The sequence below is a fragment of the Pelophylax lessonae genome (genome assembly GCF_965119305.1).
Source record: "Pelophylax lessonae genome assembly, chromosome: 6".
NCBI lineage: Eukaryota > Metazoa > Chordata > Amphibia > Anura > Ranidae > Pelophylax > Pelophylax lessonae.
The window spans coordinates 138,935,414-138,963,140 of NC_138773.1; the positions used below are offsets into that span (position 1 = coordinate 138,935,414).

The window sequence follows — 27,727 nt, forward strand, 5'->3', positions numbered from 1 at the left end:
GAAAACAAAAGTGAAACTAATCTGCACAGGAAAAGGAAAGAACAGCCTGTGTCTTTGCTAGAATTAAAGTGCCATGCCGCTCGCCTGTCCAGCGATTGTGGACCACAGGAAAATGGCCGCCCTATGCATTCCTATGGGGAACAGAAAATGGCTGCCCATGTAATACGATGGGAAAAAGAGCACATTTATCCACAGCAAAATGGCGGCCCCCACAGAGCGCCATGCGGTCTTCAGGGGTCCCTATAAAAGGGACCACACCAGGAACAACCACCCCAATCAAAAGGGCGTCAAAGCGGCCGCAATATTTCCGCCCCCCTCCCCCAAGGTAGGAACCTGCACAGGGTAGGGGAAAAAACTGAGGGGTTTGGGCCTAGTCCTCCTGAGAGGCCAGGGGAACCGAGGGAGCCCAGAGGGTCCGACCATTCCAGGGATAGGGTCCATGTCTGTCCCGAGACCGCTAGATGTTTTGGGGGGACAATTACTCACCATACCACTATACCAGGTGGGCGCCACTCTGAAACAGATCACCTCCCACCCGGAATGGGGTTCTGTCAGCCAGGGGGTACGCAGCGACTCAGGGCATTCCAGGTCGATCGCGTCCCCATGAGATGGTTGACGCGTAGGCTCATACCCATCCATGGAGGCACTTTTGTGGCGAGGCCTAGTTCTGGACAATAACCTGCTTACGCATGCTGGCCAGGCTGGGAGACCTTAAGGCTCTAGATTATCCAGTCTGAAACCACAGCCGGCTGTTGCTTTTAGTTCACCAGGAACTAACTAGTGAAAAAAACAAATCACAAAATAATAAAAATTCCCTATTTACAGCGAAGACCGAAGTCCTAGCAGGGAGCTAGGTCCTATTCCTAAAACTAGGCAGAAACAAACTGCAATCTGAAGCAGAGTGTGTGGGGTTATGCCTGCAGAGACAGCCCCCATGGGCGTGGTAACATTTTTTTCCTGCCTAGTGCCTATTCTTGATTGGAGGAGCAAAACCCAGTGGTAATGAAGATATGGAGCTGGGTCTGTCAAACAATAGAAAAAAATACTATTAAAAAACGTTCAAAATTAACTACGTAGAATATCTCTATGAGATAAGTGACACACAATGAGGTGGTGGGTGAAAGGTGACACACAATGAGGTGGTGGGTGAAAGGTGACACACAATGAGGTGGTGAGTGATGGGTGACACACAATGAGGTGGTGGGTGATGGGTGACACACAATGAGGTGGTGGGTGATGGGTGACACACAATGATGTGGTGGGTGATGGGTGACACACAATGATGTGGTGGGTGATGGGTGACACACAATGAGGTGGTGGGTGACATTTCTGTGGGTGGGAATGGGTGAAAATGCTGGGTGGGGATGGTTGAAACAATGACTACATAAGACAAAGAACTGAATTGCAATATCCATAAAAAAATTCTATTAAAAAAACCATTAAAAATAAACTACGTAGTATATCTCTCTGAGGTGATGGGTGACACGCAATGAGGTGGGGGGGCGATGGGTGACACGCAATGAGGTGGGGGGGGGGCGATGGGTGACACGCAAAGAGGTGGAGGGCAATGGGTGACACGCAAAGAGGTGGGGGAGGCGATGGGTGACACGCAAAGAGGTGGGGGGATGATGGGTGACACGCAAAGAGGTGGCGGGCGATGGGTGACACGCAAAGAGGTGGCAAGTGATGGGTAACAGGTGGAGGGGTGACACGCCAGGAGGCGGTGAGTGATGGCAGACACGCAACTAGGTGAAGGGTGATGGGGGGACAAGCAACTAGGTGGAGGGAGATGGGGGGGACACGCAACTAGGTGGAGGGTGGTGGGGGGACACGCAACTAGGTGGAGGGGGATGGGGGGACACGCAACTAGGTGGAGGGTGATGGGGGACACGCAACTAGGTGGAGGGTGATGGGGAACACGCAACAAGGTGGTGGGTGATGGGTGGTACGCAAAAATGTGGCGGGTGATGGGTGACACGCAAAAAGGTGGCGGGTGATAAGTCACACACAATGAGGTGGTGAGTGATGGGTGATCTGCAATGAGGTGGAGGGTGATGGGTGACATCAGAAGAAATTTTCAGTAGAATAAGTTTTGCTTGTGCCACTGCCACTCCGAGCTCATGCATATGCAAGTTTGTATTACTGAATTGGAAGAACTGCTGTTTCTCACATGGGGCAGAGAAGAGGCAGAGGTGGAGTTCAGAGCTCTGGGTCTACATGTCAATCAAAGCTTATGGGAGGCGGGCTACTGCATCCTTCGTACCCAGCGACACAGTAAGTGCGGGCGCAGCCAGTGTTCCTATGCAATGGCTGTAGTCTCAAAGGATGAGTGCGCACGCACGGGTGCCCCCATGAGATCGGCATAACACAGGGGGGTCACCGATCAAATAGAACAGCCGGAAATAACTTTGAAGCGAAAATGACACAAAAGGTTAGACTCTTCATGTAATGCTCATATTAAGGAACAGAAATAGGCAAAAAAAACGTGAGGGTTTAGTATCACTTCAACCTATGATACTATGATCACCAATGCTAGTGAGAGCTGGAGGATTAACAATTACTTCCACTGACCACCAATGCAGGGGAAGTGGGAAGTTAAATTTCACTGCCACTAACCACCAATTCAGGAAGGTGTGGGGGGATTAAATTTCACTACCAGTATCCACCAATGTGTATGGTGGGGGATTGATAGTACTGGCGAGGGTGCTTGGGGCTATTATTGGCACTGACATTAATGAGGGGTAATATTGCACTCACTGACGTCAACGCTAGGGGTTATTGTTGTACTCACTGACATCATTGCCTAGGGTTGTTATTGCAACCACTAACACCAATGTTGAGGGTTATTATAGCATCCGCTGACATTAATTAGAGGGTCATTATTGAATCCGCTGACATTAATTAGGGGGTTATTATTGAATCCACTGACACCAATGATGAGGGTATTATTATAATCATTGACACCAATATTGGGGGTTAATATTACTGCCACTGATGACAGTACTGGGGTTACTGTACTCCAACTTATTACTGCCACTGATGACAGTACTGGGGTTACTGTACTCCAACTTCTTCAATGTGTATTGTACACACTGAAGAAGTTGGAGCACTGTAAAAAAAAATGCAGCAGGTCAACAACTTTTGGGCATTGAGACATGTTATAGCCCATTTACTTTGAATGGACTGCCTAACTTGACCCAATGTACCGATATGCATGAAAATACACCACTATTGTGTGGCCTTCTGGTAGAGTTGGGGGCCACACTTGAGGCCCTCCATAATTTTTAAGTAGACTCCCAATGATCTAAAAACAGAAGATGTCACACTAACCCTGTCCCTTGATCCAGTGCCAGGACTTCTGTTTGGTGTGCAGTCGCCGGCAATTCTGAATTTTACTCAGTTTGCCTGAACTGTAAACAATCAGTGCACTCAAATGCCCTAGCACTGAGCAATGATTTGCGACACCTAAGTTGACTACACTCTGCTTTTAAAGTCTGCACCCCAGCGTCTCTGGTGCCCCCAGTGTTTCCAGAGACTCGTAAGACTTCAGTGATCCCTACACTCATGTGTCTCCAGTGGCCCCTGCATTCCTGTACCTCCTGGGACCTCAGTTTCACTTATGCTTCTGTGTCTCCCAGGTTCCTAGTGGCCCCTTCAATCCTTTATCTTCAGGGACCCCTGTGTCGCCAGTGACCCCCTGCACTCATGCGTTTTCAGTGACTTCTGTGCTCCTGCATCACCCCATGTCCGCAGAGCAACTCGTCTCACTCAAGTGATCCTGGAGTATCCTGTGTCATCCTGTGACTCTGTCTCCACCCAGCCTAAGGTACACTTCCAGATCGGACAGGGGTGTCTCCTAGTAGCCAGCAGATCCTGTCAAGATTTGAAAATATATGAAGAGCATATCGTTATATAGTCAGAGTCCCCTTTAATATACTAAAAAATATATTCTTCTTAAATGCTTAGAATTCTAGTTGGTATGTTTTAAATACGGTGTCTCACGTTGTCCCAGAGGATATGAAATGTTCTTCCAAAAATGATAAAGTTCCCGGAAAGAGATGTTTATGAAAACAAGCCCCTTATTACCGTAAAATTTTATTTTCCCTAACATATTCAATCTTTTTTAATTGTCAGACTAACCTGTCACTACGCCCTTGCTAGGTCAAAAAGGACCCGATGTGTAATTGGGATTTTCCACAAGGAATGTATTGTCATCCGCCTAGACTGTATTATGAAATCTTGTGAAACTTTGTGTAATCTGTAACTTGGGCTTGTGCCCGTTTATGTACTATAAGAGCTGTAACCAAAGTATAATCTGGGTCACATTTCTGTTGGAAGATGTGGACCCGCTGTATGGCGTATATTCTGAGTAAACATATGGAGACGAATGCAAACCTGATTGGCGTAGATTATTTCATGGCTCAAACTTAACATTTGAACTTAACATGAACTTAACATTTGGTGACCCCTCGAACCGTGTCTTTCTGACTGCATCTCAAACCACCGGTGAGCATCCCACAACAGGAGGGACAGCACAGAGGCCTCAGGTGAGAAAAATATTTTTATTTCTCATATTGAAAAAAGTCTTTTTCTGATGTGTGGTGGTGTGCCGGTTGGGGGAAGTGCAGCTACGAAAGGTAACACGTATCCTTTGAATTTAATTGCATTCTGTCTGTGTATGGTTACTGAGATTATTAAATGGTACCAATAGGAAATGCTGTGTATGAAAAATATTATTTTCTAAAAAAATATTTCTTTGATTCTCCTTATTACAAGAAATGACAATATATATATATATATATATATATATATATATATATATATATATATATATATATATATATATAAGGGATGATTTAAGCACTATTTTCTGGATTGTGTGTGTGTGGTGTTGAAAGACAAATGTGGAGGTATTAGACCTGCTGAGTGTTCTTTGGATTAGGGAGTCAGAGAAAGTCTAGCCTATATTCACTCGTTTAGAAGACGTTCAAACGAGTATAGAACAGATTAAGACATATCGTAATGATAAAGTACCTGGCTGATTGGTGCACAGCCGTTGTGATAAAGAAACTGAGTTCTTGATCCCGGAATCTCCAAATATCGTCATTTCTTAAAGTGGTAACGAGAAATAATAAAATGAGAAATTGAATTGATAAAAATGTTTTGCCCATTATGAATGACTTAGGGCTTACAAAAACTAGAGCAAAAAAATGTATTAAAAATAGCAAAGAAAACAGGCTTAAATGTTGCTAAATTGCATTCAGGTGCACCCATCGTTAATATGATGGTGAGTGGTGATTCAGACGCCCTCAAACATCATGTAAAGTGGTGCAAAATTACAAAAAAGCGTATAAAGAGGATCCCTCTAAATCAGGGGTGGGGAACCTATGGTTCGGGGGCCGTATGCGGCCCCCGAAGTCACCTGGTCCGGCCCCCCATGCAGCTGAGTCTGTGTCTCTCAGCTGATCTGTCAGAATGGAGCCGATGCTTCCTGTATAGTTCCTGCTCCGTTATGACAGTCTGAGTGAGTCACAGGCGGAGTGATATCAAATGCACTCCGCCTGTGACCAATACAGGAAACATGACCTCTTCCTCCAGCGTGGCGCTGCTACACTTCTCCTAGCCAGCATTTCCCGCCAGCAGCACACACAGCAGTACCTGCCAGAGCCAGCAGTACCAGCCAGAGCCAGCAGTACTCACAGCAGTACCAGCAGTACACACAGCAGTACCAGCCAGAACCAGCAGTACCCACAGCAGAACCAGCAGTACTAGCCAGAGCCAGCAGTACCAGCCAGAGCCAGCAGTACCCACAGCAGTACCAGCCAGAGTCAGCAGTACCTACAACAGTACCAGCCAGCAGTACCTACAGCACAGTACCAGCCAGAGCCAGCAGTACCCACAGCAGTACCAGCCAGAGTCAGCAGTACCTACAACAGTACCAGCCAGCAGTACCTACAGCACAGTACCAGCCTGAGCCAGCAGTACCCACAGCAATACCAGCCAGCAGTACCAGCCCGAGCCAGCAGTACCCACAGCACAGTACCAGCCATCAGTACCAGCCTGAGCCAGCAGTACCCACAGCAGTTCCAGCCTGAGCCAGCAGTACCCACAGCAGTATCAGCTTGAGCCAGCAGTACCAGTCAGCAGTACCCACAGCAGTACCAGCCAGCAGTACTCACAGCACAGTACAAGCCAGCAGTACCAGCCTGAGCCAGCAGTACCCACAGCAATACTAGCCAGCTGTACCCACCAGCAGTACCAGCCAGCTATACCCACCAGCAGTTCTCTTCAAAACTTACCACCGCAGAAAAGTTGACTGCGCTCCAGACTGACCGACGCAAACCTGGAAAATCTGTTGCAAGTAGCAACATCATCAATACCAGCTAACATCACACACCTCACCAAAGAGAAGCAGTTGCAGCCATCACATTAGGGGTGAGTTAATCAAATGTTTGACCAAATATAACAGGCTAGTTTTTAAGGTGATAATTTTGTACGGCCCCCGAATGGTTTTATAAATACCTAAATGGCCCTTGGCAGAAAAAAGGTTCCCCACCCCTGCTCTAAATGGTGGCCACCAGAGGGCTATTCTGAGTATGCCTAAAAATTGATGCCTTGTTTAACTTGCTATTTAAAATGTCTGATTGTGGGGGAATTAAATGTCTAGCAGCACGGGAAGGGAAAAAATAGGTGAAGCCCCTCCCTATAAAATGTGTTCAGAAAAAGCTACTTTAACATATAGATGAGGAAGAGTAATAGAAACAGTTTTATCAGGGAAAACGTAGTTCGTCGTAGTTGGCAGGACACTTTGAGGTTATTTTTTATATATAGAATTGTAGATAATGAGAATTTACATTTTGCTCATAAGTCCCTGTATGAAAGGGAGCTCTGCTGCAAAATTTTAAAAATTGGCTACTTGCCAAGAGAGGGTTTAACAATAAATATCTTCGTTCCCGTTATAGTTATGGAATTTATTTTTGCACAGAAAGGGTTACCGGAATTAGTGTGACCATTGGACCCTGTTGGCACCGAGCCAAAAGTTTTAAATCAGATTAACTTTTTATCTGATTATAGTTTTTGAATGGTATTTTAGGGGTGTCCTCTATTGAAGGAGGGGAACCTCTGGTCAGATTTTTGTAAAAATGACACGGAGAAAAAAAAAAAAGGAGAAAGTTTTTTGTAAGTTTGGCACAGAGCCAAAAAAAAAATGTTTTAGATTTATGGTTTTATCTGATTTTAGCATACAAGTGGTATCTGATGTGCCATCTCTACTGGTGGCCATATCATCCGATGCTACTCACTTTTATAGTGAAGTAATTCGTTTTTTTAGCGTCCTAGTGGACGAGGAGACAAAGCCATCTTCGTTTCTTGTTTTTCAGTCTGGGTAACTGACCTGGTGTAGAAATGCCCTTAAAAATGGGGGATGGAGGTCAGTATACAGCAAGGATAGGGAAAGTTTATTCCCTTGGAAACCCCAAGAAATTAGGGCAATTGTAGAAGATCTCCCAAACATTGCCAAGAGTCTTAAAAGAAATGGTACAAAAGGTTGATGTGAATGGAGAAAACTCAGTAAGCTACATATATAGATATGTGGATTTTGATTGATTGTGCAGTACCTGAGGAAAAAAAATATGTGTATGTATGGAACACATTTGCAGTAAATAAATAAATAAGTGCGCATGAATCAGGGATATTGAGGATACAGGCAGATGGCCAAAATACGTATGAAACAAAGATTGATACAATAAAATTCCAAAGAAATGGGTAACAAGTATGTTTGATAAAGGACAGAATTCGAATGTTATTGGATGTTGTTTAGAAGGAAGGTGAGGAGATGTTGAACTATTGGAATAGATGCAATATAGAAGCACAGTGATTGGGTGACTGAAAGTGAAGATGACATGAAACAACCTAAAGTGATAAATATTTTTGTAAGTGGATTGTTGTCTGAGATTAGAAAAGAAAATGGAGCTCCGCATAGCGGGCTGGAGAATTAAACCTGTCCCTGAGTTGGTTGACATAGCACAGATAGCTTGTGAAGTGTTATAAATATTAAAAAAAGGAAAAAACTAAAATAATGAATATGCAAGTCCCTAAGGTAAAGGTACATAAACCCAGGGGACTTTCAGTTTCTACAGTACAGGTGACGGAACCCCCTTATCCCCCGTCAGGCCAAAAGGGAGAACTGGAGATCCAAAGAGGGGCAGTGTAGGACCCCTACAGGAATTATTAAAGGGACAAACAAAAAGCAATTATAAATTCACTTCGGAAGAGTTAACCCCTTTCTGTTATGGAAGCATTTAAACAAATCTTAGCTAACAGTGCCCAGTCTTGGTTTGTCAGACTATAGCAAAGATTTCTATTTATTTTGCACAGAAATAAATGGAAATGCGAATGGGGTGTTAATGCAACACTTCTGTGCCAGACATCGCCCAGTGGGGTACTACAGTTACCCATTGGACAGCGTAGCCAGGATGTCTAAAATCAGTAAGCGGCGACTGCCCTATTGGTTGGAAAAAAACTGTAGACATTGTATTGGGCAACACTTGGGCAACACTTTGTATTTGATGTGCCCCCATGATTTGGAGGCTATGTTAAATAGTGCCTATACTAAACACTTCTCAGTACAAAGGATAACACATTATCATTTGATTTTGTTATCAGCCTCCAATCTCAAAATTCAGCGCTGCCAGACTCTGAATCTGGCTACTTTTCTACCGGAAGCTGACAGTGAGGAAATTGATGATTCTGAATACCTAATACATGATTGCGCTGCCTCTATTGATGAAGTAACAAAACCCAGATCTGATCTTCAGGATGAATCCATTGCTGGTCTGCCTGTATGTGCAGACCTGTTGGTAGATGGCTCATGCCTCAGACGACCTGATGGGTTAACATTAGCTGCTTGTGCGGTAGTAAACGGTGAGAGCTGACTACTGCATACTGAAATTCTGCTAAATTCTAAGTCAGCGCAGGCTGCGGAACTTACAGCTCTCTGGGTTGCATTGGAGCTAGCAGAATTGGATACGGTAAATATCTACAGTGATTCTGCTTATGCTGTGGGTATATTGCACAACTTTGCACAATTATGGCAGGAAAGGAGTTACCTGATAGCAACAGGAACACCCATTCAGCACAAAGAGTTAATTTTCAGACTGTTGTTTGCAGTCCAATCGCCTCTTAAAGTAACAGTAATTAGATGTAAAAGCACATACCGGGTTTAATGACAGTTTATTAGTTGGAAATGTTTTGGCTGATAAATATGCAAAAGAAGCTATTCACTCTTATCAGCCACATGTAGTCCCTACATTTTTGGTCACAAATCTTTAAGTGGACCATGGGGCTGTCAAGGCCCTACAGGAAAGTTCACCCCACTGATCCACTTGGTCTACAAAAAGAACTGTTTGCGGACCAGATGGCCTGTGGAGGTTGAATGATAAACTGGTTGCTCCACCGACTCTTTTTACTTCATTGTTTGCCTTGAGCCATGGGCCTTGCCATGTCTCAACAGGAGGGATTGTGAACAAACAGTGGTGGGCACCAGGTTTTTACACATATGCTGCTAAACAGGTTAATGAATGTACTGTGTGTCAAATGCATAACATGAGTAAACCAGTGCCTACCCCTATGAAACACATTCCGCATAGTGAGGAGCCGTTTCAAAATTGTGTAGATTGACTTCTCAGATATGCCCCCTTGTGGCCGATTTAAGTATCTTTTCGTTTGCAAAGAATGATGCCAGAACAGTAGTTAAGTGTCTTACTAGAGAATTGATTCCTAGGTTTGGTATGGGAGCAGTGATCTCTTCAGACAGAGGTACACACTTTGATAACAAACTAAAGACAGAGGTACACACTTTGATAACAAACTAATAGCAGAGGTAGTAGATATCTTAGGTCTGAAACAGTTACACACCACATATAGACCACAGGTTAGTGGGATGGTGGAACGCAGTAAGCAAACAGTAAAAAAGTATCTGGCCAAGATGACTACTAATGGAAAGAGTACATGGGTAGAAAAATTGCCTATAGCCCTAGCAACTATCAGGACTACCCCAAAGGAGAAGATATATTGTTTGGGCGCCCTCCTAAAAGACTTCCTACAGTTCCTGTAACATCAGAAATAGTGACTTTAAGACTTTAACACAAACGTGTTTTCTGATACTTTTTCCAAAGCAGGACAACCAGTGGACCTAAGTGAAAAGACTCATGGACTAAATTCTGGAGAGTGGGCGTACATCAAGAATCAAACCCCCAGGACTACTCTGTCCCCTAAGTGGAAAGGACCGTTCCAGATTATTTTTGTGTCTCCCACAGCTGTAAAGCTAAAAGACTACAAGTATTGGGTGCATGGTTCCCATTGTAAGGAAGCAGTAGCTTTGAACAAACATACAAGCCAGTGTACTGCTGGCAAGGACTGTTCTGTACCTTTACCTCCTAGGTCATCTTCACCGCTGATTCGGGCTTGAGCCAGAAGACTACGAATACGGAAGAATGTCTCTTACAGTACCTAGAGCTGATATGCATCTCTGAGGAATTATCCCGGTGTGGAGGAGCCTTGGTGTGGATCACAGTCATGATGTATGAATGGACTCACATGATAAAAAAAAAAGGTGAGACGCATGATACCTTTTTCCTCAATACTACTGTAAGGACTAAAAAGTTACACATTACCCCAGAGTCTGGAGTTGAGCAAAGGCTGAAGAGAGACTTACATGCTAAACTGGGAGAACCCTTCTATAAATTCCTTTATGGCCATGCAGTTGCAAGCTGCCAAGAAGTTGGAAATCACTAAGTGTTGAATATTCACACACTCACCTATCTCGCATAAGACTTTGCCCTTACTAGGTATACCCAGTACCCTAGCTGAGATAGAAGATGGTGCTCACTTTGGTGATATCAGTGCTAATATAGTTGACAAGGCCATTTCACTACTACTATTTACCAATGCCCCAATGAGAATACCAGCAGTATGTATTAACTTTACCCGTATTTATCCGCCAGAACTACTTGAGAAAGGTTTAAAGAATACTGATCGAGCAATTGGAGACTCTCAGTGCATGGACAATGCGGATGTCAGGTATTGGTTTGATGGTAAAGATTTTATGAGGAGTACAGATCGATATCAGGAATTACATGATTTCACACATCACCAACATGCACGCCAGAATAATTTGAAGTTATTAATGTGCCTGCTACATGGCATATGAGTGACAATGAGTTTAAAGAGATACAATTGCATAAAATCCCTGCCCATTTCTTCAAAAGAGCCCTTACTGAACAGGACATTCCAGTACAGGCTATTCCCGGACAAGTGTAAGATGATACTAGCAGAAATGAGGAGACTAAAGATGACAATGAAGAAGAGACTAATCTTGAAATACCAACACCTATCCCAACTCAAAATATAGGCCCAGAGAAAGAAATGATGATGATACTGATATTGAGTCCCATGATAGAGAGATAAGACCAATATTTTCTATACCTTGGGTGAATAGATGTTGTATTAAAAAAGCCTTCAGTTTTATCATAGATTTAGCTAATTTAATGGTTTAACATAACTGCTCTGTATGACAGAAATTTCATATTAATGGTCACTGAATTAAAAATGATTAAAAAGGAGGTTTTGCAAAACCGGCTGGTGTTGGATTACCTTACTGCTAGTCAGGGAGGAATGTGTACCGTAGTGGGAACCTCATGCTGCAATTACATAGGAAATGATACGAAAGCTGAAGATGCAATCATTTCACATGTATAAAGGGCGCAGCAATTAAAGCTTTATTTTTGTAAGGAACATACCAAAACCGCTTGGATTGGAGGTAGCTGGGAAAGTTGACTCTCTTGGCTAAAACCGGTCAACTGGTTTATTGGTATTGGAGGGTGGTTCGCAGGTATATTGCATGGTATCCTGTATATTGTTGGAGTTATAGTATTGATACTCCTCATAATCAAATGTGTACCAATGCTATGCAAATGTTGTATGAAAATGGCTACGGCTCGTACTAATACTGGTTCTTTTGAGCTCTCGAGGTCTCGCATAAAGACGGCCCATGAGATGGTTACCCGCATACCTGGAGTTCAACGTAACGACACAGAAAAAGTTTGAAATTCAAGTTAGATGAATACCAAAAAATTCTAACCACAGGAGGGGATGTCAAGATTTGAAAATATATGAAGAGCATATCGTTATATAGCCAGAGTCCCCTTTAATATACTAAAAAATATATTCTTCTTAAATGCTTAGAATTCTAGTTGGTAGGTTTTAAATACTGTGTCTCAAGTTGTCCCAGAGGATATGAAATGTTCTTCCAAAAATGATAAAGTTCCCGGAAAGAGATGTTTATGAAAACAAGCCCCTTATTACCGTAAAATGTTATTTTCCCTAACATATTCAATCTTTTTTAATTGTCAGACTAACCTGTCACTACGCCCTTGCTAGGTCAAAAAGGACCCGATGTGTAATTGGGATTTTCCACAAGGAATGTATTGTCATCCGCCTAGACTGTATTATGAAATCTTGTGAAACTTTGTGTAATCTGTAACTTGGGCTTGTGCCCATTTATGTACTATATGAGCTGTAACCAAAGTATAATCTGGGTCACATTTCTGTTGGAAGATGTGGACCCGCTGTATGGCGTATATTCTGAGTAAACATATGGAGACGAATGCAAACCTGATTGGCGTAGATTATTTCATGGCTCAAACTTAACATTTGAACTTAACATGAACTTAACAATCCCAGTAATTAGGTCTCCATCTGAGCCTGGCTGCCGAGAAGATATATCCCTCTTCCACTAGCTTCCCTCAGTACTTTGCCTGGGTTCCATATATCTGGTTATTGATGAAGTGTTCTTGACCTTAAAGCGGAACATCACTCTCTCAATCAACACTGACTATTTGTAATCCTTATTTTGTTTTGTAGCATTTGTAAATAGATAGGAAAGTATATCATATTTACTTGTTTTAAACGTTTTTTTTGCATTTCTCCTGTTTCTTTCTTGTTTCCATGCCTAGGCAAATGGAGGTCATACATCCCAGAAGTCTTCAGGAGGGGAGGGAGGTTTCTGTGCTTAACCAATGCCTGAGCTAAGGGCAGAAGGATTCCAGGAAGTACATTCTACATGAATCATCTATGTACCCTTTCTCAAGATGGTCACTGCCCGAAATACCAGGGTGTGGGTTTCAAAATGAATTCTCAGCAAAATAAAGCATGGAGACATGGATGGACAAGGGAGTTTGCTTTGAATTGTAATAATGAATTAAATAGCATTTTTGGTTTGTGGGGCTCAGGTGCAGTGCAGTTCCACTTTAACCCTGGTTCCTACTGTGATTCGGTTCCTGTTACCAATAGCTGAATTCTGTACCCTGCTACCTCATATCTGCTCACCTTGTCCCTGATCCCAGTTTTCGTCTCCTATCATGATCTGTCTCCCTAATTGCTCCTTGCATTGCCTGGTTTACCCAGTTTATCTGTGTTCCCTGACAATTTGTATATATTGTATTATAGTTAGATTGCTTGTTAGGCATTTGGCACTTCACTTTACATACTGTTCACAGGTATATGTAAAAATGTATATGCAAATGTATATGTATGTATGTATATATATATATATATGCACAAAAATACTCTCTGTATATAATGCCCTTGAAATTATATATATATCACCCAAAATATTGTAACTGCAAAAACACAGTGCTCAAAATATTATTAAATCTTATCCTAGACAGTGTGCAAAAATATTCTCCAAAATATTTGTGCAAATCTATACAAAACTATCAGCAATTCACACACGTGGCAAACTCAGTGCAATAAATACACATAACATTCATAAATATTAAAACATTAGTAATTGTTTAAAAACAAAGTCCCAAAAAAACTACAATAAAGTGCAAAAAAAATTCAAAAAATTGTGCAAAAAAGTGCAAATAAATATTTGTAGTGATAAATCTTCAACAGAAGGTGTGAGCCAAAAAGCACCCTGTGAGATGCTTCCACCAATCACTCCAAAATGCTGGTTTATAATCTTACAAGCCACTCCACCTGGTGAGTCAATTAGACCTTTTCTATAAAGTATATCCAGTATGCAGGTCCGTAATCCACTCTAGTTAATCATCCTCAGACAGGCAATCACATATGGTCAAGCAGTGATGTATCATAGGTTAGGAGGAAAAGATGAATCCACATAGCGTGATTCCGTAAAACACATAGGCTTTTATTCAATAAAAATGCAACTTACATTTAGCAAGTGCCATCCTGACAATAAGGGTTCCAGCGTGAATTAAAATAAGTTAAGAGCATTCCAATAAGCACATTCCTCTGTGCTGAAACCGTTCGTCTCCGGCTGCTGTACTCCAAGCCCTTAGCCTGAATCAGACATGCGCAATACGTTCCTGTCTTGGTCCTGCCCTACTAGTTTCATCATGTGAGTTTGCAGGTGTTAGCTGGGTTTTTGCTTTATTAAGGCTTTATGCACACTTGGGCTTTTTAAAAAGCTTTTCTAGCCTAAAAAGTTTGGACACTTTTTTACTGCCTCCTGTGTGTGCATAGACACATAGCTTAACATGAAGGGGCGGTTTAGAGGCAGAAAAAAAAAAAAAAAAAAGACGAAAACGCCTGTAAAACAGTAATTCTTAAGCTCAATTGTGCATTAAGGCCTAATATACAGTATCTTACTTTAACAATACGCACTCTTGTCCCAGCTTTGTTAAGTGCCGCACATAGATCTGGGTACCCCTGCTGTTGCCGGGTACCTGCAGTCCTCAAAGTCTATAATTTACCATGCACTTAATGCCATCACTGTTAGGAACCACTGGCTATTTTTCTGGCCCTAACGAGACCAGACATCACTAAACCTTTCTGTATTGAGGTCCATGCTTCATTTCTGAGTCAGTGCTTTCCTGTTCTAGTCCATGTAGCGACTTGAAAGGGTTACCTCTTCAAATCACCATATACACAGACCTTAAAAGCCTCCAAGTACTTACAATGTGCCTGCTGCCTAAATTCCAGACTAGCCATTGGTCTCTGTTCTTCTCCCTGTTTGACTTTGTGATCACTAATGCACTCCCATGCTTCTTTGGCTTTCTCATGATTCTGCAGCTCCAGCTAAGCCAGAGTTCAGTATTATTACCACCATGTCCTACTACTGCCGTTAACTTGCATACTGGCTGGGACTCCTATTTTGAAATTGATTACTCTGGGCAAGATGCTAGTGCCTCCAAAACTAAGAACCAAACTCTTATGTTGGACCCACTACTGCAAGCTTTCAATCCAAGTCTCCTACTTCTGCACCAGTCAGTTGCATGGTAAAAGACTTTTCCAGACAACTTTGGTGCCACATTTCTCTATGAACTTTATTACGATCTCCTTCCTTCTAAGGTTTTTTCAGTTACTTAGATAGTGGTAGACGGCTTTTTTTCAAAGATTACATATTTCAACTGGTGAAATGATTCCATTTCTACTTTTCATTTAAAACCTTGATGAGTTGGGGGACATCCTAAAAGGGAGAGGGGTAATGTCACCAGCACTAGGGGTGCCAGGGAGAGTGCCTGAACCACAGCCAATGAGCATTTAGGCACCTCCTTAATGCACTAGGCAACAGGTTTTTCGGCATTCGATAAACAAGTAGCTATGCTTAAGTGGAGCCTCCCATGCTTCCAGTGTCTACACCATTGTACCCCCACTGACCCCTGAACTCTAATGCCTCCAGCAAATCCTGCACTCCTGTGCCTCCAGCAAATCCAGCCTTCATGTATTGCTGCTAGTGATGGACGAACATCGGACGGGGCGGTTCGCAAACATTCTCAAATGTTCGCGAACCGCAAGTTTGCGGCAGACCCCATTCATTTTAATGGCAGGCGAACATTAAAAACCTCCAGGTCATATTTGCAGAAACAAAATACTTACTAGCTGTGCACACATAGTTCCACAGCATGGACACTGACAAACCAGAAGTATTGCTATTGGAAAAGTTGCCATAAAATTATTTTTTTTTTTTCTGAATCAGCCAGAACTAACAGCAGCCAGTAAATACATATCAAATACATATAGGGTCCATTCACACATCTGTAAAATGGGTCTGCATCTTAGGTACATAGTGGATTTAGCGGAACGTTTACAGACCCATTGATTTTCAATGGCAGTCTGAAAAATTAGGCATTCACAGGATACAGAAGTGTCGGCCAGTACAGGCCCCAAAAATTAGCCCACAGGCTTTCACCTGACAGCAAAGAACTTGGTTTTCTGTGGCTGGAGGTACATTAGGCCAGTGTTTCTCAACTTCGGTCCTGAGGGCACACTAACAGGCCAGATTTTAAGTATTACCTTGGGGAGATGCAGACTAGAATACTGCAATCACTGAGCAGCAAATGATATCACCTGTGATGTATTTCAGTTTTCTTGCAAACCTGACCTGTTAGTGTGCCCTGAGGACCGGAGTTGATAAACACTGCATTAGGCATTCACAGGATATAGAAGTGTCGGCCAGTACAGGTCCCAAAAATTAGCCAACATGCGTTCACCTGACAGCAAAGAACTTTGTATTCTGTGGCTGGAGGTTGCTGTGTGGAGCAGGGTCAGACTGTATAGTGACACAAGTCGCTAGCTAATAGGTCCACAAAAGTCTTTTGTCCACAAAAGTCTTTGTTATGGGTGGTGGCGGATATTTGTGGCCTGTCATGAGGAATTTGAATCAAACATGGTCTACTGGTCACATGTCTTGAATTCCTACGAGATCCATGCCTCATTCATTTTTAGAAATGTGAGGTAGTCAACACTGTCGTGAGGTAGGCGAGTGAGCTTATCGGTCACGATCGCCCCTGCTGTGCTGAACGTCCTTTCGGACAGGACACTGGACAAGGGGCAAGCCAACAGTTCCATTGCAAATTGTGCAAGCTCTGGCCAGAGGTCAAGCCTGCCCACCCAGTAGTCCAGGGGTTCATCACTTCTCAGAGCATCCACATCGGCCATTAACCCGATGTAGTTGGACACCTGTCAGTCTATGCATTCCCTGATGCTGGAGCCTTTGCAGTCAACGCTGGACGGATGGAAAATAGGGTTTCCATCCGTCCAGATTTGACGGATCGGATGTCAGCGGAGACATATACCCCATAGACATTTCTTTGGGGGACCGTTCAGATCCGCCAAAAAAACATACAGGCGGATCTGAACGGTCCGCCTGTGTGAAAGGGGCCTAAGAAGGCACCTGGACTCCCATCACCGAGCCCAGTGGGAGCAACGCCGTCAGAACCCACAAAGTCACACTCCAGGCTCTCAACGTCCAGCCTCTTCTCTCTCCTCACAATTGTCCTCCACTCCACCTTGCATCATGCCGTCCTCACGTTTTTCTAGAAAAGGGCAGGCTTCTGTGGCACAAATGTTCCGAGCGTAAAAAAATGACGACGCCGGATAACCCTCTTGCCCAACAGCTTGTCGTAACTGATAGCCCGCCAACTACTGCCATATAAACTGGTGGACTCGGAGGCCTTTCAAAAATTTGTGGCCATTGGAACACCACTATGGAAGGTCCCAGGAAGGAAATATTTCTCACAGAAGAGCATCCCAGAGCTATATGGCCATGTTCAGTGGCAAGTGAATGTATCTCTGGCACACAGTGTCGGTGCCAAGATACATCTGACCACAGACACGTGGTCTAGCAAACACGGGCAGGGAAGGTATATAACTTTTACTACCCACTGGGTGAATTTTCTGACGGCTGTCAAGCATGTAACCCGTGTCACCAATCCATCCTCCCTCTCCTCCTCGGCTGACTCCTCCTTTTCCGTTTCTACCGTCTCTTCCGCTGCGCTGCCCAAGATCCCCAGAACCTATTCGGCATGCCAGGTGAGACGTTGCCATGCTGTGCTACGCCTGTTGTGCCTGGAAGCCAAGAGCCACACTGGTCCTGCACTACTTTCAGCTTTGCGTTAACAGGCAGATCAGTGGCTAACACCGCTCAATTTGACAGTTGGTAAAGTGGTGTGCGAAAACTGTACCAATGTGCTGAGCGCACTAAAACAGGGCAAAATTACACACATGCCATGCATGGCCCACGTCCTGCACTAGGTCTTGCAGCGATTCGTTGTCAAATACCCTGGGGTCCAGGACGTCTTGCGGCAGGCCAGGAAAATCTCGGGCCATTTCAGAAGATCTTACACAGCCATGGCTCGCCTTGCTGACATTCAGCGGCGACACAACCTGCCCATCAGACGTCTTATTTGTGACTGCCCGATGCGATGGAACTCAACTTTGTATATGCTTGATATGCTGCTCCAGCAGAAACGTGCAGTTAACGACTACCTGTACGAACTCTGCGGCAGGACAGGATCTGGGGAGCTTAGGTTTTTTTCACCGCGCCAGTGGCTGCTCATGCGCGACGCATGCAGACTTCTGCGGCCATTTGATGAGATCACCAAACTGGTCAGTCGCAGCCAGGGCGCCATCAGTGACATCGTACCTTACGCCTTGTTTCTGGAGCGTGCATTGCGTCGTGTCATTGATTAAGCCGTCGAGGATCAGGAGCAGGAAGATGAGGAAGTGCTGGTTCACATTGATGCAATCACAGAGATCGCATGTAATTTGGAGCGCACTGCTGCTAAAATTGCATGCGATGTCTGTGCGGTGCAAATTCAGCCATACATGGCTGAATTTGCACCGCAATCGCAGTGAAAACGCACAGGACCCTGTTTTGGTCCGCAGCGGAATTGGATCGCATCGTGGTTCCCACCAGTTCGATCCGATTCGGTGCGAACTGTCAGATCGCACTGTGATATGCGATCTGAGCTGGGGATGTCGTTAACTTTGAATTGACACCCCCAGCGTATCGCATATGGCAGTGTGAACTGCCCGTGCTGCGGATGTGATGCGGGAACACGCAGATATATTTGCAGTGTTCCCGCATCGCATCAGTGCGAACCGGCACTGACAGTCTGTCCCTGCTCCCCACAGCAAACCTCTCCATACACTGACAAAATAAAGAATATAGACAGTACACCTATACCAGTCCTTAACATGACTTTTGTAGACCTATTACCGAGCGATCTGTCTTACTGACAGTTTGTCCCTGCTCCACACAGCAAACCTCTCCCTACACTGACAAAAGGCAGAATGTAAAATGGCAGCCAGATCAGGTCTATTTATAAGGTAGGGTGTATGTCCATGTGCTGAAATGTCTCAATTGGCTGTCCTGTACGACCTGATGGATGTGTCATGGGTCAAAGTTCTTCACAATGTAAAAGAATATGGCGGCCGCGAACATCGCCATATGTTCACATGATCGGCGGACAGCGAACAAGCAAAGTTTGCCGCGAACCGACCGCTGGGTGAACCGCAAGGCCATCTCTAATGGCCGCTTTACTTTTTTTGGTTAGAACATGCATAACCTTCAATAACATAATAGGTTACAGTATACAAAATGATAATATATATATATATTATCAAAATAAATGCACTTACTAAGAAGCTGCTGTGATATCTTTTGTGATAGTTGTCGCTCATCATTAAAACCTCCAACAATATGTAATTCTAGCCTAAAGAAAGAAAAGGAATACATGCTGATTAATGTGGGAGGCAAAATTGTATTTTTCATCAAGTTTATAATATGGCTCTTGAACCTAAATTAACTAATAAATACCACTCAAGGTGAAACTAAAATACACTTTGTGTTTTTGTAGGTAGCTTCTGTTATACAGTGTTATACTGAACATCAGATAGTGAAAATTAAACAAAAATTAGCAGTGCTGCCTACAGTATATATCGGTATATCACATATAAGTGCAAAACAAGTGTCCACATGTGATAAATTCAATGAAAAATGTGATACACTCTTGTGCCTAAAAGAAAAAAATTCCTTCCACAAAGGAATGTTTCTCTGAAGAAAGACAGCTCACATGGATTCACACCTTACTCACGCAATTGACCCCTTGTTAAAAACAAGCAAGGGTAAAATGTGGTATTATCCCTCGCTTTTTGTCTATGTTCAGTAGAACATATAGAACAGTGAATCTCCCCAGTCAGCATACTAATAGCAATAAATAGCATTAAAAGGACAAGTCACCACATCGGAAGCTTGGTAAGCTGCAATATATTACATTTTAGGTTTGGCTTTAAATACTGCTTTAAGAACATTTGCAATACTTGACATGTCACCTAGATTCATATTTTCAGGACAGATGTTGAGTAAGTTAAACCTTACAAAGGAAAAAATAAATTTTCCCCTACTCCCACAGGATAGTGCACAAGCCTGGCAACTGGCTACGCACATAGCAGAGCTCCATTGTAGAGAAAGGGAGTGACACATGTTCTTTCAGACCCTGAGGTATGACACAGGTAGAGTGAGGAGAAACTACATGTTCACTTTAACCACTTGCCGTCCGCCCAACGTCAAATGACGGCGGAGCTGTGCGGCCCATTCAGGCAGGGCAGGCGCGCAATCGTGTGCGTGCCGCCCTGCACTGTCGGTGGCGGCGTGCCCCCGAGACACAGCGCGTCACTGGCAGGGGGGAAACAGCCAACGGGCATGGCTGTTTTCCACGTGATCAGCTGTGATCTAATCACACAGCCGATCACAATAGTACAGCCCAGAAGACCATGCTTGCACGATCGGGAGAGCGCTGCGCGGTCATGTCGGTGGCCTTGTGTTCCCTAGGAACACAGCTAGTCACTGACAGTGGTAAACAGCCAATGACAGTAGCTGTTTACCACGTGATCGGCTGTGAATCCTTCACAGCCATTCACAAATGTAAATACAGAGCAGTAACTCACTGTTACTAGCTCTTCTCCCCTCACACACCCTTTCCAGTGTGAGGAGAGCAGAGCAGAGGCAGAAACAGTGAGTTACTGATCTGTGTCTTGTGAGTGTAAAAGCACAAAAAAAAAAAACCTGTCCCCATACACACATCACCCCCCCCCCTAATTGCACCTGTCACCCAACAGTCACCTCATCAGTGCCCAGAATTTGCCACCCATAAAGTACACCTGTCACCAGAGACTGCCATCAGTACCGCCAGCGGTGCATCTGTCACCCATCGGTGACCATCGCCCGTCACCTGTCACCCCATCAATCACCGTCACCTGTCACCCCATCAGTCACCCCATTTTTTTTCAATTATGAATTTTATTAAAGTTTCGAGGTGGGATCATACCATACAGAATCAAACAAACAACTCATATCATATTCAAATCTGTTCTTACGTTAACTTCTTCATAACTCAATTATATTCCCATAGGTTCATCTCACCTACACTTCTCTATTTCTATAAAACAAATCAACCCCAAACAAAAAAAAAAAAAAGAAAAAAAAAAGGAGGGGGGGAGAGGGAGCTGACATTTTATTACTTAGGGGTCTATCCCATCTTCTTCCAACAGGGTTCTCCCTTGATTCAAAAGCATAAACGAATTCCATACACTCCATGTTTCTGTATACTTTTCTCTTTTATGTTGGGCTGTCAGAACCAGATCCTCCATTTTATTTATTTCTTCTACTTTATGTATCCAACATTCTATTGTTGGGGGTATTTGTTTTTTCCAATTAGTGGGAATACAAGATCTAGCTGTGTTTGGCAGGTGACATTCATGGATCCTCTGTATCTTTTCACTGGTATCTTACTTAGTTGTAAAAGAAAGAAAGCCGGATCTTGTTTCTGAGAACTTTTTCATAATCTCTCTAACTTTTTTCCAGAAGTTTGCTAGTTTAGGGCAAGACCAAAAAATGTGTATTAATGTGCCTTCTTCCACCAAGCATCGCCAACATCTGTCAGTATTACTTATTGCCATTTGATGTAGTTTAAATGGAGTGTAAGACCACCTTGTCAAAATTTTAAAATGTAATTCTTGATACCTAGTGCATATAGATGATTTAAAGACAAGGTTGATTATATGTTGTCGCTGCTCCGTGGTGAAGGCACAAGATAATTCCCTCTCTCATTTGTCAAAATAATTCATTTGGTACTTTACCTTAGGGAGGTTTAACAAATTGTATATTTTAGATAACACCTGAGATATACCCCCTGAGTCTGAACAATATTTTTCAAATGTCGTTAATTGACGATTATAATTCTGAGGGTTAGGAATTGATCTTAGAAAATAATAAAGTTGAAATGCGTTCCAGAAAGGAAGTCTAAAATCTCCTTCTTCATTCATTAATATCTCCATAGAGGGCCAATTATTCTCCCTTATAAAATGAGAGGCTTGGAAACAGACTGAGTTACTAAGAGCTTTAAAAGATTGTGCTTCCTCCTATGGTGAGTCATAGGAGGAAACAGAATTGTGGAGACAAATTTGTGAGCATATTTGTAAAGTCCTACCAATCAGTTGGTGTGATTTTAATTCTACTGATAAATTTTTATAACACCATAGTGCCCTTTTTAGGGGGACCGGTGTATTTGTCTGTTCTATTTGCACCCATAACTTTGACTCTCCATGACGACACCAGTCAATTTGCCTCCGGAGGTGTGTAGCCTGGTAATATTTATGAATATCTGGAATTGCCGCTCCTCCATATTATTTTGGTAAGGTTAGTAACTCTCGCGATATCCGAGGCTTCTTATTTGCCCAAATAAATTTCATAAATATTGAATTTACCTGTTTAAAGTAATAAGTTGGAATCTTAATAGGTAATGTTTAAAAAAGATACAAGAATCTAGGTAATATAGACATCTTAATAAGATTACACCTACCCAACCAAGAGTGTAAACCTGTATTCCAGTTTTCTAATTTGAGACGGATTGCTGTTAGAAGGGTAGAGAAGTTCAATTCATAAATTCAAATCGGGGTTAGCGGGTATATACGTGCCCAGGTATTTTAGTGCTCTGTCTGTCCATTTAAATTTAAAGTTCTGTTTCAGAGTCTGAAGTGAACTACTAGATAATTTTATTCCCATGGCTTCTGACTTATTGAAATTTATCTTTAAAATTAGATATGGCACTATATTTTTCAAATTATTTGATAAGATTCGGTAACGATATTAACGGGTTTATTATTGAAAATAGTAAATCATCTGCATAGGCAGAGATTTTATGCTGTTCTTTCCCCATCGGTATACCTTGAATGTCTGGGTTTTGCCTTACTTTGCATAAAAATGGTTCCAGAGAGAGCACAAATAGAATAGGGGATAGGGGGCATCCCTGTCTCGTCCCATTCTTAATAGTGAACGGATCTGAAAGGATCCCATTCACTTTTACCTGTGCTGATGGAGCAGAGTATATAGATGATATCCATTGTATCATGGTTTTACCTAATCCAATGTATTTAAGTGTGGATAGCTTAAATTTCCAGTTAACTCGGTCAAACGCTTTTTCTGCGTCAGTTCCTAAAAAGATGCATGAGATCTGAGATCCATCTGCTGCGAATAGTAAATTCAATACTTTTGTAGTATTATCTCTTGCTTCTCTATTTATTATAAATCCCACTTGATCTAAATGGATTAAGGAATGTAAATGTTGCATTAGTCGAGATGCCAATATTTTAGAGAAAAGTTTTAAATCTGTGTTAAGGAGCGATATAGTTCTATAGCTTCCACATAACATTAAATCTTTATCCTCTTTAGGAATAACCGCAATATGCGCTCTCAGCGTATCTTTGCAGAAAACCGGATTTCGTCCAACATTGTTAAATAATTTCAGTAGATATGGGCCCAGTATCGGGGAAAAAAGTCCTATAATATTGGAGAGTAAAGCCATCTGGCCCCGGCGCTTTTCCAGCCTTCATCATATCCAGGGCTTGTTGTATTTCTACTAATTTTATTGGTGAATCCAGTTCTCTGCAAATTTCCGCCGAGAGTTTAGGTAATTTGGTTGAGGCTATATATTCCTCCATCTGTATTGTAGATGATGATTGATCTGTTAAATTATATAAGGAGGAGTAATAGTCTCCGAAAGTCTGAGCCATCTGTCTAGGTAATGATATTTTAGTGCCCTTAGATGACAAAATTTGCGGAATATATGTGGCTATTTTAATGTCTTTTACCGCATTAGCTAACAATTTCCCACACTTGTTACCTGATTCATATCCTATTTTGCGACTCCTCTGTAAAGATGCTTTAGCTTTAGAACTTATAATTGGTCCATAATTTGTTTCCTCAGATGGGACATTTCTGTCTCTGTATTAGTCCCTGGGTTCCTTTTATGACTATTCTCTAGCTCATATAATGAGGAGAGTAATGTCAGTTGTTTTTCTCGTTCCCTTTTAACCCTCGAACAATGCTTAATCAATATTCCACGAATCACTGTCTTATGGGCCTCCCACAGAATACCCGAGTCCCCCCCCCCACCCGGTGTTTCGTTTATTTGGAAATAGAGTTTAAGTTCCTCTGTTACATCCCTAAGGATCTCTGGTATCTGTAGGAGGCTCTCATTCAATCTCTAAAACCTGTTCCCAAGGGATAGTGTTTCCGAGAGTGAATATTGCAGGATAATTGGTGCATGATCGGACCATGTTATACTTCCAATTTAAATTTTCTTTATTGCATGCAGTTGTCTATGTGGGATAAAGAAAATAGTCTATTCTTGTATATATTTTATGTACTGAAGAGTAATATGTATAGTCTTTTTCGCCTAAATGTGTTAGTCGCCATGCATCTACAAGTTGATTTTTATGTAATTCTTGGATTATACGTTTACCAATACGTAAGGGGTTCAAAGAATAACCTGTTGAGGTATCCAATGAGGGATTTAAGGGCACATTTACGTCTTTTCAAATAAATCGAATCAAAAGAAAAAAATCAAATAAAAGTTCAATCACATTATCACCCCAAAAAAAAAAAACATTTTCTTAACCACTTGCCGCCCGCCCACCGTCAAATGACGGCGGGACGGTGCGGCCATTGTTCTGGGCAGACGTCATATGACGTCGGCCCATTCAGGCAGGGCAGGCGTGCGATCGTGATCCTGCACGGTCGGTGGCGGCGTGTCTCCGGGACACAGCCCGTCACCGGCAGGGGGGAAACAGCCAATGGGCATGGCTGTTTCCCACGTGATCGGCTGTGTTCCAATCACACAGCCGATCACAATAGTAAGGTCCGGAAGAAGACCGCGCATGCGCGATCGGGAGCGCGCAGTGCGGTCATGTCGGTGGCTCTGTGTTCCCTAGGAAGGCTATATTTGTATGCATTCCGCATATACAAAGGAAGAGATTCACAGCTCGATCCCCCTGACTGCCCGGCCTACATGGGCACAAACGGAAAGGTTGTATGGGACCTGGCGTACCCACTGCTGAGGAAAGGTTACCACATATACCTGGATAATTATTATACCAGCCTGCCCCTTTTCAAACATCTCTATTTCTAAGGGGGAAATAGCAGCTTTGAGAAACAACAAAGTGCTGGCCTTGAGATTGAAGGATAATAGAAATGAGTATATGATGTCCACCATCCATAACGACACCACAGTTGAGGTTCGAAGAAGAAGAGGTCCCATTCAAAAGCCAACGTGCGTCCAGGATTACAATCTTTACATGGGGGGTGGATTTTAATGACCAAATGCTTCAGCCCTACTTAGCAACAAGGAAGTCCCATTTCTGGTACAAGAAAGTTGCAATTTATTTATTTCAACCTCTTTATTTATAATGCTTATGTTATCTATGCTAAATCCACTGAAAGCCCCATCTCCTTCCTAAAATTCATTGAAAAAACTGTCACGACCCTCATCTACCAACAAGGACCCCCCCCCCCCCCCCGAAAACCTTCGCTCTGACGCTGTTAGCCGACTTCATGAGCGCCACTTCCCAGACCACATTCCACCGTCTGAAGCAGGCTGAAGACGCCAAAAAAGATGCCGTGTATGCAGCAAAAGGGGATTTCGTAAAGATACCAGCTACCATTGTCCGGACTGTCCCTCCCAACCTGGCCTGTGCATTCGAGAATGTTTCAGACGTTATCATACATCACTAGCCCATAATTTAATAATTTCCCCGTTTTCATCTGTGCTGACCATTTTCCTCTTATAACCATGCCACTGCCTTCCACATAAACTGACCCTGGCCTGTTTTTCCACTATGTCCCTGCCTACCTTTTTGGACTGCTTTCACGTGAACTGACCCTGGCCTGTTTTATCAACTACGCTTCTGCCTGCCGCTTGGATTTCTTGCATGTGAACTGACCCTGGTTTGTTTTACCGACTATGCTTCTGCCTACCGCTTGAACTGATCTGTTGCCCTGCTACTGTAGTACACAGGGGTCTCACATATGTGAGGGGCTCCAGAGTTGTTCTTCCGGATGGAGAAAACCAATTTTTTGGTTCTCCCTGGGTTTCGTAAATTCCGGATTAGGGTCTGGAGTCCAGGGGCTTCAAAGAGATTTGGGTGAGAGAAGCCTATACCCCTGTCCCCAGGTCTTACCTGACCGAGGCCCTCAGCTGACCTACTACCATCATGCCTCTGCCTGCTGCATAATACTAGCTGTAGCAAGAGGCAGTATGTTAATGAAGGGCTGGAGAGTGGTACAATGATTGTCTGCAGTGTACCGGGACCAATATTATGGCTGTGCTGACCATGTCTCTGCCTGGAAAATTCCTTTGGACAAATGCTGCGGCTGTGCTGACAATATCCCAGTATTGACTATAGACTATATTCCTGCCTGCTGCCTGGAAAATTGCTATTGTAGTTGCTAAGCATGTCCCTGCCTGCTGCCTGGACTAATGCTCTCCTCTGTGGACAACTGCACTACTAAAACCACAGGTAATACTTTTTTTACACTTTCCTTCATAGAATGTATTTTGTAGTGTAATTCTTGGTATGTACATGCTATGTGTTAGAAATACGAGGGGCCTTCAAAAATGATAGGTTGTCAGGAAATTAGATGTGTATTTTATGTTCTCAGAATGCCTGACGGTGCTACTTGAATGTTGGGCCTCTGTATGTGGTCAGGCTATGTAAAAAAGTCTCACACGTGTGGTATTGCCATACTTAGGAGGAGTAGCAGAAAGTATTTTGGGGTGCAATTTTTGCTATATACATGTTACGTCGACCATTTAAAGCTAAATACTGGGGTTATGGCAGCAGATAGCTGCCATAACCCCGGTATTTTTTTTTAAACGGCGGGCGGTCGGCTTTCAGATAAGTGCGGTCCCAGTGGGGGATTCGCCACGGAATCACCCTTACGGTGCAGGGGAAGAGGTGCCCCCCCCCTCCCACCGCGTCCCAGACTTTTTCCCAGCTTACCGGACCCGTCGGCAGCGGGGAAAATCATTAGGTCCTAGATCCTCAGAGACAGGAAGTCGAGTGAGGGCAAGATGGCCCTCACTTGACTCTATGGTCTTGGAGAACCGGAGCTACGTCAAACGTCGTTTTTTTTCTTTTTTAGTGTAGTTGTGAGGTCTTTTTGACCCCAGATCTCACAATAAAGAGGACCTGTCATGCCTATTTCTATTGCAAAGGATGTTTACATTCCTTGTAATAGCAATAAAAATGATCAAAACATTTTTTTAAAAAATAAACTGTGTAAAAATAAAAAAATTAATAAATAAAATAAATAGGAAAAATAAATTAAAGCGCCCTGTCCCCGTTAGCTTGTGCGCAGAAGCGAGCGCATACGCAAGTCCCGCCCACATATGTAAACGGTGTTCAAATCACACATGTGAGGTATTGCCGCGATCGTTAGAGCGAGAGCAATAATTTGAGTCCTAGACCTCCTCTGTGACTCTAAGCTGGTAACCTGTAGAAATTTTTAAAATGTTGCCTATGGGTATTTTTAAGTACCAATGTTTGGCGCAATTCCGCGAGCGTGCACAATTTTGAAGCA

General features: G+C 43.1%; 1 protein-coding gene across 3 annotated transcripts in view; it reads right to left on the reverse strand.

Annotated features, from left to right (window-relative positions):
- The window catches only part of NTAN1 (N-terminal asparagine amidase), a 989,828-nt gene that overhangs the window by 389,628 nt on the left and 572,473 nt on the right, over nucleotides 1-27,727 (reverse strand). For all 3 annotated transcript variants that reach the window (XM_082262325.1, XM_082262324.1, XM_082262323.1), the window contains one exon: nucleotides 19,450-19,523. In XM_082262325.1, the coding sequence (XP_082118451.1) occupies nucleotides 19,450-19,523 (74 nt within the window). The remainder of the gene's footprint in view (nucleotides 1-19,449; nucleotides 19,524-27,727) is intronic.